Raw genomic sequence first — 20172 nt, 5'->3', positions numbered from 1 at the left:
GGGGTGGTTTACAATGGGCCGGCAAATTGCGGCTCGTTTATACCGATGGAGACGTTATAGCGAGTCCGTCGATGCGGACGAACAAGTGTGAAATCAGGTGCATCCATAATGCAAAGGGGTGGGCGCGAGGCTCACCCCGGTGCTCGCGCTCCCGTGTTGTAACTCTCCCTCGCTGTCGTCCTCCCACCCGCCCGTCCGCCTGCATCCCTCCAGCGCGCGCTGCAAATCAATTAGACACGCGGCGGAACGTTACGTTTATTGCCGATGTATCGAAAAACAGAACGCCCCGACCCTCCGGAAATATTGCGGATTTCGCAGCAGCGTAGGTGGGTGGCGTGATGAAACGCAAAATCCACTCGTGGTCGATTTTTCGGAGTGTTTACGAATTAATGGGCGAACGGTTCTCTCGTCGACTTTCGCAGGGGAAAGAGCGGCTTTTATTTTCGGAACGGAATGACATTCAACTCTTACGAGAATTGAATTCACGAGAGAGTACAATCCCCACACGGTGAAGTGGGAGAGAGAAGGTGGTCTAATTAAATAAGTTAATTAAAAAGAACTTAATATCACACGGAATTATTACATAAAGTAGCTGGATTCATATGAGAATAACGAGTTTTTAAATTGATATATACACATTATTAAAATGTATATGTAGTACAGGCACTTACTCACTTTACAATACACGATATCTAATTAACTCTCATTGTTATATTTATACTTTGTTTCATTTATTTAGTAATTATACCAAATGATCGGTAATTATTGCTACATTTAATACTAATTGCCAAATATTGCCAAATATAGGAACGTTTAATCAAATGCATTTATCGACTATTACAAGATTTCGTTCAATATATTTTTGTGATTTAAAGATACAATACATTCATGAATGTGCCTGTGACATTAATTAAGCAGGCGATAGAAATAACAAATCACATTCAGAGAAATTCTATCGCGCTGCAGTTGCACTTTTCGAGTTCCCTCAGATACAGCAGTTCAATGTTCAATGTTCAACTGTAGGCGTGGTACTGAACAAAGTGCAAAGTGGTGCAGATCGTTGGGATGGCCTTAACTTGGTAAGAATTAAAGCGAACGGCTCGAGGGGGTAGCTAAGGGTCGTAGCCTCCAGCGATTATACTAATAGCCGAGGCGTAGATAAGCTGATGGGGGAAGGGGGAAGGAGTGGTGCGCGAAGAAGAGCTAGGCTACTAATTGTTTTCCACTGTGGAAACTTCGTTCAGACGATTCCCGTCTATGTTAAGTCGTCTATATTCTAACAAAAAATACGTTAAGCTCGATAATCACGAGGTACTAATCGTATCATCGTATTCGCAACGGTAAACGAAGCAAACTCAGGTTCGAGTAGGATTAACAAGTTTCGAAATTAAGAGGATGCCAAAGTGGATGATGAGAGAACGCCAGAAATATCGGCAGCATAGAGACAATCGTCTAAACGTCATGTCAAATAAACATTAACTCAATCGCGCTACCTTTTTCTTATTTATTGTCCATATAAATCTTACATAAAAATTTCTGTGGTTTTGTTTTATTATATTTAATGGAAAACACATAAGAGCGCGCGCACGCCTATATAGAAATCTTCTGTAAACTTTCCGTCTATTTTTAAACTTCCAAATTCGGTGGTAGAAGTATAACAATGGTTTTTGAAATTTTTCTGAGCGAAGCGAACACACGCTTTAAATATGCGAGTCGCAAAACTTTCGTATCAGACAAATATTTACGCTAACTGACAGCTCGGGATGTCAATTTCGAAACTTATTATCGTTTTCGTCTCATTGAGCGATGCTGCAATTCATTTTTGGACGTACTTTTATTGTGTAAAAGCGTTGGTAATTTTGCTCAACTAAAGTACGATGGAAGTTTTGCAGAAAAAAATCAGTATTTTGTCGGTAAAGTTTGCAGATATGACATCCTCTTAACTTCCTCAGAATAATACGCGTCTCACAACAGATTACACTTTCAAGCAATCATTTCGGTCTGACAAATTCATGCATTTTCCATTTTAGAAACATACCGCTGTCACAAAGTAACGCAATATTCTCGCAGAATTCTCGACGAGCCCAGAAATATTCCGAATATTCGACTGAAACGAGAACAAAAAGTACTACATACGCCGATGACCAAGCCTGGGACGATGGCGTATCACCGATGCGGAAGGAAAGCTTGAGACGTAAGAGCGAACAATGGCCTCCTTTCTGGCAGGTTGATCCTGCTTGAGTAATGTTGAAATCTGGGGCGTTCCTGGGAAAGACCACCTGACCTTCTCGTCCCTTCATCACTGCCGCTGGACCCTCGTGAACGAGTCACGCCCGGTTACAGCAGAGATCGAACGCGCCATTAATGACACCGTCGCAATAATGAGTCGACGTGTCGAATAATCATTGTTTCCGCGAAGACTGCTAATAGTGATCGTTAATAAATCATGCACAACATACATCATTTGAAATGTCGATGGTAAAATGCCGAAACGAATCAATCTTTCTTTGCATGATGTATAAGCAAATCTCTATGAAATTATAATTGCTTGAAAAATAGTCATTACGTAAATCGCCCCGATAGCAACGCGCTACTGACCCGGTCTAGACTATTTTCCGTAAGACTCTTCCGCATCCGTGGATTGACGTATCACGCTTTAATGAGAGAACCACCGGTGTCAAGACGGCTTACACGATTACGATGACATGACATCGATCCTGAGAAATTGCAGGCGTTACATCGCCGCGAACTACTCCTGAATATCACCCCGCACCGTGCCACCCGCCTCCATCGGAGAAGTGAAATTAAACCAATACTCGCATTTGCGAGCACGCTGCCGCATTGCGCTATTCCGGCAGGAGGAACGAAAAAAAGTAGCGTGGTGAAACGGAAAAGCATAGAATCCACGCTTTTCCGCGCTATCCCCCATGCCCGTATTTCGGAAGTCAGGAATATCGGAATTTCGCACGGCGAGCGTGCGAATGTGTCCCGAGGACCCCAGAAGAAGTCGTTCTGGGATGGACACGCGGCCGGGTAATGGAAGATGTGATAATTTAGTATGCACGGCCGGAGTTTATTTGAATTTTATTGGCGGACTCGCTGTCACGTGGCCGTACCAGAGTGGCGGCGGTGGCGATGCCGCAGGGGGGTTCCTCTTTCGCTTTATCGGATCGGGGACGAGACGACGCTCCTCCCGTTTTCCCGAGGGGACACTTCCGTCCGACCAATATCGCTCGTCTTCCTCCGTCACTCGGGCCCTCTCACTCCCGGTCCGTCTCTACCTCCGTACTCTCCTGACCTCCACCCTATACCTCTTTATCCCTCTTTTTCTCTCTCTCTCTCTCTCTCTTTCTCTCTCTCTCCCTCCATCTTTTACTCTCTCTCCCGGGGCGCTTCCAATATCTTTCTAAGTTCTCGGAGCCGGCCATGAATAAACTATTCCCCGACTTTGAATATCTGAGCGTTTTGCGCGGGAATGGGACCGCCATCGAGGGACCGACCGCAGAAAGGACGGAGGGTGGGCAATATCGATTGATCGACATCGCTTGTGGAAGAAGGAAGACGAGGAGGAAGCGCCGTAGTCGAAAGTGCGACCCTTCAATTTTCAGAAAACGGTTATTTTTAAGGAAGAAGAGGAAAACGAGGCTGTTGGCTTCAACCCTTAAGAGTTCAAATTTTTTGACAAAAGATTGATAGCTGCAGCAGTCCGTTCGAGCCAGCTGCATTCCGCGGAACAACAACGCGTTGTGCAAATAACATGAGGGAGCGAAGCAGGAAGGATTTTTAAAGACGATTTGAGAAAGCTTTGCTAAGCATCTGGTTCGTTAATGTATTAATAAAGTGCTTTGCTTATGATCCGCGTTAGACGTGAGGTGAATGGCGTTGTTAATGCCGACGGGATTCCTTATTCTTGATCACGATAGCAGGGCGATTAATTTTTCGTGCCGTCGAGGATGATGAAATCAAGCAGTCAGCATAATGAGTAGCGTTGTCTGCTGCGCAATTCATCGGGTGTCGCAGTAGCAAGGGGCTGTGCGACGCAGCGGGGGTGGCGCGAAGGATGGCGGGGTTATTAATATTCAGAACGAGAAGCGGGAGTCGAGAGCAGTGCCGAGTGACAAATACCTAGCGCCCGGTCCCAACCCCGGCACGGCTCAACTCTGTAATTAACGCTAATCTCCAGGCCGTTTCTGCGACACCGTACCACCCACTTCGTCTTCTCTCCCGTCTCTCTGTACTTACCGGGTGGAGGGTGGCTTTAAGCGAGCGCTCACCAGTCGATCCTCTCCGACGAAGGCACCTCGATGTTTTCCCGCTGAAAAATAAACTCTGCAGATGAAGCAATAATTTATATTTTACCCTTTTTTTATATACATTTTATCGCATTTTAACTTTTCGTGAAAAACTAATGACACCTTTTACAAATATAAACAAAAGTACTTCTGAAGAATTTCATATTTATTTAATAAATATTTATTAATTTTTATGATCTTGTAATGGATATATAACAGATTCAATACTCTTTGTTAACATTAACAAGAAACTTTCATAAATTTGGAATAGTAAGTTTGATACAAATAGTTATATGTAAATAACTAAAGAATTTATATAATTTGTCTGTTTCTCGCACAAAACCTCTGGAAAAGTTGAAAAATATACTCCATTGCTTGCGCATTTCTTCTTAAAATGAAAAAAAAACGAAATGAAAAAGAATGGGCGCGGCATCATACCTCGCAGTTTCTGAATATTTTTGCGAACATTACCATCCCGCTATTCATTCGTCATGTGTGGTACGCATTTAAATTTACAAAACTGTGTACTGTATTACCAGCTACGTAAGCGGGCATAAATTTCTTTCGTAGAACTTTGGAAGAAATTATCCGACATGTTTCTCCAAACATTTTCCACTAAAATTTTTCTACCAAATTTTCTTCTAAACTTTCTTTTCCCACAAATTTTTTCCACCAAACTACTTCCCCAACTTTTTCCCCTAAACTTTCCCACCAAAATTTTTTCTCAAAACTTCCCTTCAAACTCTCCCCGAAAAATTTTCCGCCAAACTTTTTCCCCTAAAACATTTATCATACTTTATCATTTTTAATCAAGATAAACATTAAAACAAATGAGAAAATAATAAAATTAAGTAGTCAGCATAATAAAAAGCACTGTCTACTGCACAAATTCATCAGGCGTTGCGGGAAAGGAGCATTTAAATTTAATTGAAGATATTCAACTCAAATTAATCATTTCCAACTCAGACACTAATTAACTGCAGATACCAACATTTTTCCGAAGCTGTGCATAATGAGCAAGACTTTCGCGGCCAGTTAAAGTACAAATACTTGATTAAAGATACACACATTCAACGGCATGAGATCCCCAAATAAGTTGGTGGTCCCTTTTATCACGAAGGATTATTCTCTGGACAGTGTACAACAATTTAGGTGGAAGGACGAGCGTACGGACGAAACGGACGTGCGGCCAGGTACTTCTGGTCGTCGCAAGCTGCTCTAATCGAGTCCCCCCGATGCCCTGAAACCACCGGTGTTTCTTCCGTCCGATGAGAGCAAGAGAGAGACGTATTCGGGGGTGGGATGCGAGGGAGAGAAAAGGCGGCCAATCCAATTCCGCGCTCAAGCCCGACCGTCGTGATGGCGGAGGGTGGCGAAAAAACGCAGCCACGGCCGGAGCGCAAGGCGAGCGGTAGGTCTCCGGGCTTTTTTGCGTTTAATCAAGGATATTCGCGGTCGGCTAGCTCGCTATTTTAGTTCGCCGAGTGTTAACCGAGGCGCGCAACCACCGAGTATCATACCGCAGAAAGTGGATGAAGGAATCTTCGTCCTTTGACCTCACAGGAACTTGCTCTTACCTCGCAATCGTCCGTAACGGTCCTCGTTGTAAATTGCGCCGCGTTCGTGTCGTTGTTTTTGCTTGCTGCATCTTTCTGTCATATTCTTCGGTTTTTTATAACGGTCAGATGTACTACTATTTGGTGTTATGGATGCATAGACAGTTTGTAGGAGAACAATGCAGCAAATAAGGTGACAGATATTATTTTGAAATTTGAGGAATTCTATTTGTTTAAAGCTCCCAATCCCTCTCATCACGGGACTTCTGATTGATGACGTTAGAAGCGAGAAACACATCCAAACTTCTTGTATGCCATTTTGAAATAAAAATCTATTTTTATGAAAGAATATTTCAGATCGCTTCAGCATGTAAAATGTTCTGAAAACTATTCCTTTCCTTTGGCAGTCAATAAATAGCCGCAAAATTAACGTGACAAGTAACCTGCCTTATTAATCTATGTTTCCCATGATTTTATCACGTCAATTTTACGGCTACTTATCGATTATTTAAGGAAAATGCTCATTTTCAAAGAATTTTATAAGTATACTCAAGTAATCTGAAGTATTTTTTCAAATATATTTTTGTTTGAAAATGGCGTGTAAGAATTTAGGATTTGCGTTTTTTCGCTTTCGATATCACAATCCAACATTGCTGCGATGAGTACCCAAGAGTCTTGGATTATCAAAATACTGTAGTTCATGATATAAAAAACTCATAAAAACACATTGTAATAGAACAACATATGTAGGTCTATGTTTATCCTTATAAAGAAGAGTTCATCAAGAGGGTCATACAGATACATACAGATCGTATGTATAATGGAATTATGACCCGATATAATGAATCGAGATCGGATCAATTCTATTCAACTAGATGAAGAGGCCGTGAGATGCCAAGGAATCATTTGATTCGTAGAATCTAATAAAATCGATTAGAGACACGACACCCCTTTCATTGCGATCATTATAGTCTAGACGTGATGTAGCAGGAGACGACAGCCCTAATTTCGTCCTTAAGCATCAAGTATCCCCGCTGTCACTCCCATAAATTACTTCATCTCGATGACGCGTTGATCGTCGAAAACACCCTCTGAGTTTCGTCTAGGTCACTCTATGGGGGTCACTAACATCCTCCTTACAAGATTTTCCATGATCGCAGTGACGGCATAATAATCTCCCGTCAATGAAACATGTTGAAAAACATATCGTATGTATTGAATGTAACCATATCTTACTATACTATGAATAGGAAATAATACAATAGATTATGCGAAATACTAATAATTAATATCCAATGCAAGGAAATTCATCAATAGTCAAAAAGTGCTAAATGTTACCCATTATATGTTCCAAATATATATGTTACCATACTTATGAGACTCATGATTAATTACATATAATTTAAAATACGTTGAAACATACATACATAATTAGAATTAGGGAATGCTTCGAGATAAGTTCTATTAAGGACCCCATCGATATAACTGCAAACAAGCGTCGATATTACTCGAATTCTAGGAGTATATCAATACCGAGAAGGGTAATAGTGCAAACGACAAAAGGGTTTGCTCCTTCAAGGAGTAAAGCCGTGTGATAATCATGGATGACGCTGGTCGAAACAATGCGCTCGGCATCCATCGCCCCGGTACAGAACGCAAGTTTCGTTTAGCGGCTGGGGGAAAGCGGGAGCGATGTCAGAGTACGGTGATATATGGCTGAAGCGAGCTCGGGAAATACCATGTGCCCCACCTAGCACACGGCAACCCGTAAGGATTAGGGTGATGACCTACTATATTCTGCAACACATCGTTTCGAGATGCAATTGAATTCCTTCGGTCGTCAGCACCGACCTTTTCACTCACCTTTAAATCCTTTGTCATCAACTATCATTTTGACCGCAGAGTAATTGTTCTTATATTTATGTAATAATGTTGTAATAATCTGTTATAATAATCTTTATGTGGAAGAATATAAGGAGCTACTCAATAATTACGTCACACTATGAGGAGAGGGGAAGGAGGTAGTCTATTTACGAACGTCTGTGATGACAGTAAGAAAGGAAATAAAGGCCACAGAATGTCACACGTTTTCTATATCTAAATTTTTGTATCCAAAAATGCGTTATATTCTATAAAAAATTATATTCTATAATTTAATTTTGTGTTAATAATCAAAGTTTTAAATATTTATTTAAAAAAAAATATTTTACTAATTAAAATTATAAAAAGAAATTATTAATTTGATTTGTTATACTTAAAAGTGATTTCTTATGCCTAGAAATTATTTATATTTTAGAAAAAGATAATAGCGCGATCTTTCTCTCTCCTTCCCCCCTTCTCCCTTCTTTCATCAATTATAACTCACAATATGATTATAAGTTACTATGTTTTATTCTATGTGGAGAGAAGGTATAATTTCATATATCACATAATGTTGGAAAAAAGTCCAAATTTTATGACAAAGTAAGGGTAATGAAGGTGAGGAGAAGGGATAAAAAATACTTAAATTTTGCGTAATTGTTGAATGGCTCCTAATTGATGTTGTTGATGCAACGTGGTCTTTACGATAGTCCAACAATTGTTATGTATAAAAAATAACTAAAATCAACAACTACAAAATCTCTAATGTCTATCTAGGTCGTATGATGCAAACCAAACTTCATACAAGATGTAAATATATGGATATATTTTATGATATGGTAATAATTGTAGGAAAATTTATTCGGATATTTATATATGATATATTTTGCGAATACTTGAGATATATTTCACACAATATCAGCAGAAGGAAAACAAATACCAACAGACAGAAAAGTCTATGCATGCAATATCATCGAACGATAAAGTTGGATATGCCTTTATCAACACGATTTACCTCAATCACTTCACTATGCACACGGTGTAGCGCTGCAAGAAATGTATCAAAAGCAATATTGAATTTTACTGAGAGCAGTAGCCTCATGTAATGCCGAGAAGCAATGACGAGTCAACGTTCTGTAATTTGTATATACCTACTTTTAGTTTACTTATTATCTTATAACGAAGCAAAATCATATCGTGCTGTAGTTATTATCCATGGAGTGCTTACTGGAAGCAGTAGTATGGAACTCATCACGAATAGAATCCAGGAGGTGGGGCAAATTTCCATAAAACATTAACATGTTATAAGTGTGATTCGTGGTTAAGTATTGTGAACGTGAATCAGATAAAGACAAAACTTTCAATGATACGTCATGTCCAATGAATGCATACGTATAATGTTCGATAAAATTGTAATGCAAACACTAGTTTGTGTATTTTCAGAAATAATATATATCCCATAACTATTTTATAAAATTTGTTAAATATTATTTAATGTTTATTAGACTCTCTTTTATGTGACATACAAAGTATCAGTATTAAATATCTAGGAGGACAGAAAGATGGCTTCTCTTATCTTTATTTTTTAATGGAATGTTCTTTATTCACATAAGTAGATTTTATCGTCAATATGCGTATCAAAATATTAGGTAAAGTGAAAAATGAATATGTAAATTAAATTAAATTTACGTTGATATCTTATATATAAAATAACGAAAAATATAAATCAATGTCAAAAATATATTTGAATATATATCGAATTCAGAGAAAAGCTCAATGTAACTTCATTGTTGCATATATATTCACACAACAAGAATATCAATTGATTCATCTCTTGTCATTTTTATTTTAAATATCAAGTATGCCACGAAAGAATTAAAAATGTCTGCTATTCTTTCTCCTCACTTTACTTTTATTGTTTAGAGTTAGTGATTTAGATATTTGTATAATAAAAATCTATGGAATAAACAAAATAACAACAGAATAAAGACTGTTATCAATGTCCTAACATTGTAGTTTTAGCCAGTAAATGTAAATTGCTAGGTTCATAATCAGAAGTCTCTCTTATGAATTAATATGCATACCAATACTCCTCTGTGTCGATAAACACTTTATATGTATTATATTGTATTATATGTTATCTCTGAATAAAGATTTCATTATGTGCGTTGATCCTGTTTATCATTTCTTTACTGTACATGTCTTACACAAGTTAGCTTATCACTGGCAACGTCAGCTTGAATATTTTTAAGTTGAAGATTAAGTAGTTTCTAGTACATGTCAAAGGTTTGATTCTTTTACTTAAGATATATCTTTACAGATGCACCCTGGAACCCTAGTCTACAATACTGTTAGATTTGCAGGATGGAGTAGTCTGGAACCAATGTGGCAACAAGTAGAGGAAATAGGCACAGATGTGATTTCCATAGGTGCTGCATTTCCAGAAGGAATTAACTTGATAGGTTACAGCCAGGGCGGTCTGTTAGCTAGAGCAATATTACAAAGGTTTCCCATGCATAATGTGAGAAATTTTATCTCTCTGAGCTCACCACAAGCAGGTCAATATGGGAGTATGTAAAATTATAGCAATCTAAAGAAAAGAAAGCCAGAATTTTCATCTAATCGTGCAATTTTGGTTCCAGCACGCTTTCTGCATTTATTTTTCCCCAATTTAGTTTGCGAAACTGCTTATGAACTTTTTTATTCATATCTCGGACAACACATTAGCGTTGGAAATTATTGGAATGATCCTCATCACCAAGTTAGTATAATTTATTTTACAGGCTTAAAAGAAAGAACATTGCAATCTATTGTAATGTAATGCTAATGTAAATGTACTGCTGCTTCTTTCAGAAATTGTATTATAAGTACAGCAAGTTTCTACCATATGTGAACAATGAAAATATAGATTTCAACAATTCTGACTACAAAACAGGTTTAACTAAGCTCAAACGAATGGTGCTTATTGGAGGACCAGATGATGGAGTTATCACACCATGGGAAAGTAGCCATTTTGGATATTACGATGATAATGAGACAGTAGTAGAAATGTATAACAGACCTATTTATAAAGATGATACTATTGGTTTAAAAACATTAGATAAACAAGGAAGATTGAAAATTATCACTGTACCAGGGATACCTCATTATGAGTGGCACAATAATACCTCTATAGTAGATCAATTTATACTACCATTCTTAGATTAAACTTAATATGATATAAATAAATAAAATTAATATTTGTCAAATATTAATATTGTAAAAAATTAAAAATTATTATTACAACTCACATTTTAAAATTTATAACATTATCTTTTTTAAATTTGCAACTTAAATTAAATTGATATAAATTTAATGAGCAGCAAACATAAAATATTCCAATACTCCAATATTCCAATATGCGCAAGACTGAAATTATACCTCATACATATCATGTAAACATATCGCTTTTCAATAGTAATTGACGTGAAACTTTTCAATTGCAATTTATATAAAAGATGTATTGTAAATGTAATAATCTGTTTTATACAAGGGAATCGCATGTTTTCATTAACGTACTCCGCATGTCTTAAGAAATAAAATTATTTATTATAAATCTACATAAATTTCAAATTATCTACGTAATTTTAACATTACACAGAACTAAATCTATTATCATAATCTCACTTTGGTCATGATTAAATTCTTCAAAATACCTGAAAAGATTATTTTTCTGGCATATTACATTCGCTCGTGTTTGGTTAATGTTTATATTTGAAACTTCGTTATTTTTAGCGGTACAGTTCAAAGCTTTTACCATATATGTCAATACATCAATCTGTTAATGTAATTCAGAACTTCTTGTTATGTGTAAAACGCGTAATCAAGTCCAACGCCCATTTCGGTTGATCCGATGGTACCATGTGGCCTGCATTCCGCACAAGGATCTCCGTCAAATTATCAACACTTTTCGAGTAACCAGCCAATTTGCCTCCAATCATCCATAATTTTCTTGGCACTTTCATATATTTCTTTGAGCCGGACCATTTCAAATTACGTAGGTAATTCTCTGTAAGTGGATACGCCACAATGATATCTAATTGTCCATTATAAATGAGTACTCTATAGTGTTGTAAAAGATCCGTTAAGAGATCTGCTACAGATTGCATGACATCCCCTTTCAAGTTTTCCTCGACAATCTGGGTTTCGACGTTAAAGGTGATATTACCTACATGTATAGCACGCCTAATATCAGCTCTTTGAATCAATTCATACATCAATGTATCGGAGTTATTGTTTCCTTCTGCCGTTAGATAATTATAATAAAAATCGAAACCAGTCAGGTTGTAGAATAGAGATGGTGTACCAGTCATGTCGCCGTTAAGAAGCGTATTAAATATATCAAAAGCTTCAACGTATTTTCTTTTTTTAATCAAATCGCGTCCCTTATTTTCGTATATTTGAAATTGGTTTCTGCCATTTAAATCTATCAATCCGAGTTGATACAAATAATCGCTATACAACAACTGATTTCCTGGATCGCATAATCCATTGCCAATGGCTAAACCTCTCAAATTAATCTTTGTCTCTGCTTTGATATTGTAATCTTTAATGGCATGAGACACTGCTGGTACATACTTCCCGGCGTATGATTCGCCAGTAACAAAGAAATTATTATCTTGTAATTCTGGGAACAACTGGAAAAATTGTATCAGAGCATTAAGTATGTCTTTCCCTACTTGCGTTTCATTTGTGACATATCCCTTGTCGTTGCCAGTAAAACTAAAGCCAGTACCAACGGGATTATCGATATAAATTAAACTATGCGCTATAGTCCATGAATATTTTCGCATTGTTAGAGTCTTGTTTGCAGTTATGGCAAATGGACCATTCTCCATAAAAAGACCAAACATAGAAGTTGCTCCTGGACCACCTTGGAGCCATAGTACTATTGGTGCAGTCTTTGGGTTGTGCTATAGCACACAAATAATTATTAATTTCAGCTTTTAGGTGCAACACAGTAATGTGTTGTACCTAAAGTACTATATGTGTACAATTACTTGAAAAATATATTATGAAAATTTAAGAGAATAATTTCATGCTTTTAGAGAGGAAGTGTTTCTTTTATAGATATGGATGAATAAATATAAATATATAGATATATATCACAGTAAACACCAACAGTAATATTACATCAATGTTATAATTTCTCATTCAACAATGTAACTGCTATGTACATGTGTTGCACTTTCATCACCGAGTGGAAAGTTACAACATTGATATAATGTTATTGTTACTGATAATGTTAATTGGTACTTACTAAGATACATATGCTCTTTAGAGTATTTTTTTGCAGTAACCAGTCTATTTGGCAATATTTATATGCAAGAAACGTGAAATGTTACTTACCGCGGCTGGAAAAAACCAGAAGAAAAGATTTGAATTGTATGCTTTGTTAACCGTCAAGTAACCCGAGTAACTACTGACGTCACCCATTTCTTTATGTTGAACAGCAGCCTTTCCTCGTGCTTCCTCAATTTTCCCATTTTCTATCAAAGGTGTGAGAAAAAGCGGCGTACCGACGTCCTCTTCGTTAGCTAGAGGATATTCTTTTCCTCGCGGATATACATTCCACAATCGTCTGGTGCTTCCGTAGGGTAGCACCAGAAGCAACGAGCTCAAAGTGAAAATAAGTGCGTTGTTCATGTTGACGATATCACAGCAATATGAACGTTATGAAGGTTATGATGATTACATTCGCTATATAAGGAAAGAATATTTTAAACGTTCGTTTAATCGAGCAACGAGAATTCTCGATTCTGAACTTCCGTTTCCGTTTCGTTGTTCATTTAAATTTGACAAGATTTATTCTTATTTAACAAGATTTATTTCGTCAATCTATGAATAGAAATATGAATTGCGATAAGATAATAACGTGCATATATTTAGAAACAAGAAATTTCATTAGAACACCTTGTGAAAAGATATGGTATTCGTTTTATCTTTCGATGTATATACAATAATAAATATCTAAATACAATCAGATTTGAATAGAAACTATTAGAAATGTACAACAACGTATGTACGACTAGAACATATCGATATTTGATGTTTTTTGCTATAGAATTGATTATCTTCTCGATATTTTTCAAGTCGACTAATCCATATATCGATAGTTCCTTTCTTATTTCGATGGTACTAAATTTAATTTTACTCAATTTCAAAATATTATTATTACTAATTGATTATATATAAAATAGTTACGAAACGATTAAAACAATTAAAAATCAATCGATAATTTGGACACGAATTCTTTTTTTTTCGACATTAGCTGCGTTCGGCATTGTAAATCGAAGACGTCGATGGCTCTTTTATCTCGAAAATGCATAGAAGTGAGAGAGATACGAGATCTTGTATCTTTTTCATTTCTATACATCTTCGAGATGAAAGAGCAATCCGACGTTTTCGATGTATATACAATGTCGAACGCAACTATTGAGTGCTTTCCAATTGCTTAACACATCTTGACACACATGTACACAACCAGTTTATTGGTCATATTATCTAAAATATCTTGTAAGATAATATGCAACCAATAAACTGGTTTTGTGTAACACAGTGTAACGTAGCTGGAAAGCACCCTAAATGTGAAACAAAAATAGAATAATGTTTGTGTCGCTCTAGTCAAATATTGAAGGAAGGAAGGAAGGAATGTTTGTGTCGACTTGTATCTCTTGTTGGAAAGCAACCCTAGTAACATATGTTACTAAGGAATACAGATAGCGTACATACAAGTACATACGCCGGTTGGTATTCGATCAGCTGATCAAACCTAACTACACCGATACGCTCTCGCGCTCAAGTTTGTAGATAATCAAGAAAAGGTTAGGCCATAAGAAAGAAAGAAAAAGAAAGAAAAGATAAGGTTAGCATATAATGCACTTTTACTACTGTGATTTAATAACAAAACGTTTTCAGTTTTTAATTATATATTTATTGCTTATACAAATTACACGAATGAGTCTTAGAATGCATTATTAACATTTATATATACTTTCATGTTTACAGTGGTGCCTTGGCCAATCCATTGTGTATAGCAGGATAAAATAGTCACGTACACGTATATACATTTTTCTAAAATGAATGATTCCTTTTTGGAGGATTTAGGGTTAGTACCAGAAGAATCTAAGAAAACATATCAACCAGCAGATTGCTATATAACCACCAGGCATGCTACTTCATCTCCACTACTTAAATTTTCTGAACATGATGAGAGGAATAACATCATGCGATCACAGAAAGTACGTTCCATAACAGTCTCAAATATGCCTAACACAAAGATCACAGGTGGCAAAAATCTCCCCTCTAAAGACTCCAAGAAACTATCTGATCAAAATATGAAAAAACATTCCATGAAGGTGAAAGTATCTGAAAAAAATGAAAGCAAGACAAGGCCTATGCATGTTAAAATAAAAATGGACAATAACCAACAGCACAGTGTCAGTGGGGAAACTAAAATAAAGTTACAGGAGACTAAGCATCTCAAGCTATCTGAAAACAAAACAATAAGCAAGGAATATAATCGGCGCTCTGGATCATATAAAGAAACCACTCATCCTCTAGGTATTCTTACAAAGGAAAATAAATGTTCCACTGATTACTCTAACAATTATTCCTCGGATACTTCCAGTAAAGACAATAGTCGTCCTTCAGACTCTTCCAAAGAAAGTGGTCCTCAAGATACAGTTAAGGAGAAAGAAGAGAAGGAATATAATCGGTGTTCTGGATCAGATAAAGAAATCACTCACCCCCTAAGTATTCTTACAAAAGAAAATAAATGTTTCCCTGATTCCTCTAACAATCATTCCTCGGATACTTCCAGTAAGGACAATAGTCGTCCCTCAGACTTTTCCAAAGAAAGTGATCCTCAAGACATAGCTAAGGAGAAAGAAGAGTTGCCAGTTAATCAGAGAAAATCTGGTTATAATATACAAAACCAAGATCCAGTTGTTTTACTTACTGCTATCAAAGAATTGATCAGCACATATACCAAGCAGGAGAGTACAAAGATTCTGCGCATTATGCAGGAGTTACATATAAATTCCCAAGCAACATTAATAAAAAATCTCTTAAATCAGACAGATGACTTGATCAAAGAAATGCATCCCAGCAAGGATTCCACCAGATTGAGAATGCTGATTGAGGAAAACGAACGTTTGCAGCAAGAATTGATTGCTTTGAAAGCACAAAATGATTATCTACAAAGTAAGTTAGAAGAGTGCAAGTTCTTGAAGCAAGAAAACGCAGCTTTGAGACTAAAATATGACGAGCAAAGGCAAACTTAACATGTAAATGATAATGTTCTTCCATAATTTAAGTATTAATAGATTATAGTATATCAATGCACAAGAGCTTTGATTAAAATCTAACATCGTTCGCGCCATCGTTGAAATCATTTATTTTTGTACTAAAATGTGCCTATATACTAACTAAGATATAATGCTACTTTAAAGTTACACAAAAGTCTGTTGAATACTCTCTATTATAAAATTTTTAATAAACAAGTTTATACATATATTTGCTTATAAAAATATATCTTTTAGTTTTCATATTTCCCTATATTCTTCTAAAGTATTTCTAATCACATGAAGGTGTTATAAAACAGTTTTGTATTATCTATGTTAATATATTCAATAAAAGCTCCTTGTATATTTTAATAAAAATCTTCCTTTTTATTTAGTGTTATTTAAGAAATATATAGATACTACAGAAGTATGAAATATACAGATACTTTTTTATCTTTTATGTCAATAATTATTATACATATATACGTGCGCGTAAAAATCTGAAATAGAAATACATTCTACTAATTTTTAATTTAAAACAAATAGGCTTGCAGTAAACTTTCGATTTCTCTGTAAGACAAAATTTCTTTATTCTCATTTGAAAATTATTTTATTCTCGCAAGACGTACTGACGTAACTGACCGATGAAATTTAGAACGCACTGTAATATACATGTTCATATAAAACATTTAGGAGGATATAAACTAAAGCTGTATTATTTGTTACAAAAGAAACAAAAGACAAATATTCTCATATAGATAGCGTAGCTCTTTATTGCCAAGAATAACTAATCTTATGGCATATCGCAAGTCGCATAATTTACGATAACATTATCATCGATTTCATGTATTTTGTGCAACAACGAGCCAACTAGCCTCGGCGGTGGTTTTTTTATCGAACGACGCGAGAATTTCGTTCTAATAATATTTTTCTTACGCGTGCGAGAATGCCGCGATACATATCATAATCATGTTTTGATATCACACACATCGCTGAATGAGGCCGCTAAGTGTAATCTCGGTGATTAGTAATAGATCTCAATTCGTGCTATATCGCGGTCGATGGCCTCGTGTATATTAAACTTTATGCACGAGGTGTTGTCGAGGTGTGATTCATTATAACAACAATACGGTACAGTATGCACGTTAAGCGTAGAAAAATGTTGCAATAAAACATCTCTATAGACAATTCTGTAACGCAGTTTTCTCTTTAAGGTAAGCAATAAATCTGTTAAACGCGAGGTTAAGTCCCGACACAGCATCATTTTCTCATTTCAGATCGATATACAATATTTACTTCGTGACAGCGTAGATTATTTCTTGTAATGGAATATATTTTCTTCTTCAATTGTTTATTAAGACATTTTTTACTGTTATTTCCTGGTATAAATAATATTCAAATGTGGACTGCGCTATATTGTTGCGACTAACCTCTTGTACTTTATTTTAAATGCTTTTGTTTTTGTATTAAAGTCCTAAATTTTCTCTGCACATACATGTAGCAATTTTAATAAGCAATTGGAAAACACTAATAACTGACTGTGTAAATAATAATGCAGAGTAAAAATAAGATATAGAGTCCAAAATATTAGTTAGAATCCAGCATTCTTTTATATGAGGTTTGAAAGTTAAGAGTTGTTATGTTATTGCAATATTTCCCAAAATTATGCTGTTACAAAGAAATTTCACAATGATCTACATGTATATTTTCTGTATAACATCTGTTTTTTTTTTTACATAGGATAATAGATGCATTTTGACAACGCAAATATGCCATTGAAGAACGTTATTGAGTGGACACCTAGTGATGTAGTAACATGGCTCACAGAAACTGGTTATGAAGAATATGCTGGTTTATTCTATAAACATGAAATCGATGGAAAAGTGCTTCTGATGTTGAAGGAAGAAGATTTAAAATCGGAAATTATGAACATAGACAAGATTGGTGCTATAAAAAAGATATACCTTGCAATAAAACAATTGCAAAGGGATAATGTCGCTGTTTTATTTGATTTGGGATATATGGATTTGTTTTCGTCATCAAATTTTTATACACATCATCAGAATAAACATGAGGTAAATATACAATAGTGAAAAAATGTTCAAGCTGTAATTTTAGCTGAGACAGTAAACTATAATACATATATAATAATGAGTCTGTTTTTTTTTTTAAAGAACATTCTGAACTGTTGCACACTGGTGCAAGAAGTTAGAGTAAAACAAATATATTTTGTTTCTTCTTCAAAAAAGAAAACAAGTTTTATAACTTACTTTAACTGAATTTTAACTTGTTAAAGACCTATCCAGACAAACTTGTAATCACATATTGCATATGCGTAACAAAATCAACCAATCATGATTCGTATAGTAAAAGGATGTCTCTTATGTTAGACATATTTTACATTAGATTAGTCAATTTTCTCATGCATATAAATGCGATTACACTAAATTTGCCTAAACAGGCCTTTAATGAGTTAAGCTCCAGTTAAATAAGTTAAAGAACTGGATCCCAATATGATACATATATACAGGATATCTGACAATAAGTATTCTACATGTCGTGTACATGTAGATTAAGCCAAACTGGACAAAGAAATTGTATACCATTTTGCATACAATTATGTAAGATTTTGAATTATTAATTATATTGCTAATGAAAAAAGAGACGCGTGATAACCCTGACACCAATTTTTTAAAAATGATAAAGTTTACGTAGTCATTTGCAAAATGGTAGAGGACTTTTTTGTTCAGTTTGACCTAATTTGTAAGCATACGACAACAAGCGTTACTATCACAACTCGTCTACTATATTACTCATAATTATTCGCCAATCCTCTTTAATTAATAACTCAAAATTGGTTGTTTACAAAATTTTATATACAGTTTGATTTAATCTGCATGTAGACGAGATATAGGATGCTTGGCGTCAAGCTTTGTATGTAATGAACAGTGTGTATTTGTAATAATTTTGTCAGATGCCTAGTACTGGCACGAATAATGAAGCATCTATAGAGCATGAATTTTACTCGGCTTCCGTATCGGAGGACGGACATGCTTCTCATCTACCACCTGAAATCTGGAAGACCGTTATTAGTTTAGGGTATTTGTTTATTGTCACATGGATCACCGCCTTCGTGATGGTCATCGTTCACGACAGAGTGCCTGATATGAAAAAGTATCCTCCATTGCCAGATATATTTTTGGACAACGTACCTCATATTCCTTGGGCATTCGATATATGCGAAGTTATCGGAACTCTGCTTTTCGCGATATGGCTGGTTGTGCTTATATTTCACAAATATAGGTAAGAGAACAGATAAGAAAATAATATTGTCGAATATTGCGGTATTTCTTTGTCTAATTTCAAGAAAGTAACTGATGCAATTTGTCAATGAGAATAATTTATTAAATTGCCCAACAGGTTCATTTTGTTACGGAGGTTCTTCGCACTGTCAGGTACAGTCTTCCTATTGAGATGCGTGACAATGCTCATTACTTCCTTATCAGTACCAGGTGCACACTTACAATGCCAACCGCGGAAAGTTCCAGATGAGGACTGGACAGGGTGAGTTATCAATCACACTGTAATCTATCATCTGTTTTTAAAACATATCTATCTATCTAATATATTACTTCAGTTCTGCGTACGTCGAATTGTACAATAAAATAGCAATGGCTTATGTTATATGGCGGGGCGCTGGTATGTCCATTCAAGGTGTAAGGACCTGCGGGGATTACATGTTCAGTGGGCATACGGTTGCTTTAACTATGCTTAACTTCTTCATTACAGAATGTAAGTAACGATCCGTTTTCGTTAATATTTCATCTCAGCAAGTAGTACAGTTGCTGAGATATAGTACAGTTGCTGGGTTATGAAACATCGGAAACGACAAATTATATATAAGCTTGAAGAGAGTCGATTTAATTATTTCTTACTCTATTTCTTACAGATACTCCAAGACATTTGTACTTTTTACATACTTTCACATGGATGCTCAATATGTTTGGTATCTTTTTTATTCTGGCAGCACATGAACATTACTCCATCGATGTTTTCGTGGCGTTCTACATTACTTCACGATTGTTTCTTTATTATCATACATTGGCGAATAATCAAGCGTTGATGCAACGTGATTCAATT

General features: G+C 35.8%; 4 protein-coding genes across 5 annotated transcripts; 3 read left to right on the top strand and 1 right to left on the bottom strand.

Annotated features, from left to right (window-relative positions):
• The first annotated feature begins 8762 nt into the window (after positions 1-8762).
• On the top strand, positions 8763-10962 carry LOC116854117 (lysosomal thioesterase PPT2 homolog). 2 transcript variants are annotated; one of them, XM_032835715.1, is made up of 4 exons: positions 8763-8979; positions 10029-10266; positions 10351-10469; positions 10562-10962. In XM_032835715.1, the coding sequence occupies exons 1-4, from the start codon at positions 8827-8829 to the stop codon at positions 10913-10915; spliced, it is 864 nt and encodes a 287-aa protein (XP_032691606.1). In that variant the 5' UTR covers positions 8763-8826; the 3' UTR covers positions 10916-10962. The 2 variants fall into 2 exon arrangements, with proteins under 2 accessions (XP_032691606.1, XP_032691605.1); XM_032835714.1 differs by having other exon boundaries at positions 8769-8979; positions 10029-10278.
• Positions 10963-11274: 312 nt separating this feature from the next.
• On the bottom strand, positions 11275-13772 carry LOC116854116 (venom serine carboxypeptidase). Its single transcript, XM_032835713.1, has 2 exons — positions 13097-13772; positions 11275-12660 (listed from the first exon to the last, which is right to left on the bottom strand). Exons 1-2 carry the CDS (start codon positions 13391-13393, stop codon positions 11539-11541), a joined length of 1419 nt encoding a protein of 472 aa, XP_032691604.1. The 5' UTR covers positions 13394-13772; the 3' UTR covers positions 11275-11538.
• Positions 13773-14375: 603 nt separating this feature from the next.
• Positions 14376-16280, top strand: LOC116854135. The gene is made up of 2 exons (XM_032835745.1): positions 14376-14612; positions 14756-16280. The coding sequence occupies exon 2, from the start codon at positions 14827-14829 to the stop codon at positions 16030-16032; it is 1206 nt and encodes a 401-aa protein (XP_032691636.1). The 5' UTR covers positions 14376-14612; positions 14756-14826; the 3' UTR covers positions 16033-16280.
• A 542-nt stretch (positions 16281-16822) lies between these two features.
• Positions 16823-20166, top strand: LOC116854130 (sphingomyelin synthase-related 1-like; the record flags this gene model as incomplete). Its single annotated transcript, XM_032835735.1, has 6 exons — positions 16823-17246; positions 17773-18107; positions 19007-19335; positions 19453-19596; positions 19670-19824; positions 19982-20166. Coding segments are annotated over exons 2-6 (1140 nt in total), but the record flags the coding sequence as incomplete, so codon positions are not given.
• Positions 20167-20172: the final 6 nt, after the last annotated feature.

The sequence above is a fragment of the Odontomachus brunneus genome, unplaced genomic scaffold, assembly GCF_010583005.1.
Source record: "Odontomachus brunneus isolate Ranch 3 - 2012 unplaced genomic scaffold, Obru_v1 Obru_scaffold_008, whole genome shotgun sequence".
In the NCBI taxonomy this organism is placed as follows: domain Eukaryota; kingdom Metazoa; phylum Arthropoda; class Insecta; order Hymenoptera; family Formicidae; genus Odontomachus; species Odontomachus brunneus.
This window is presented reverse-complemented; position numbering and strand designations above follow the sequence as displayed.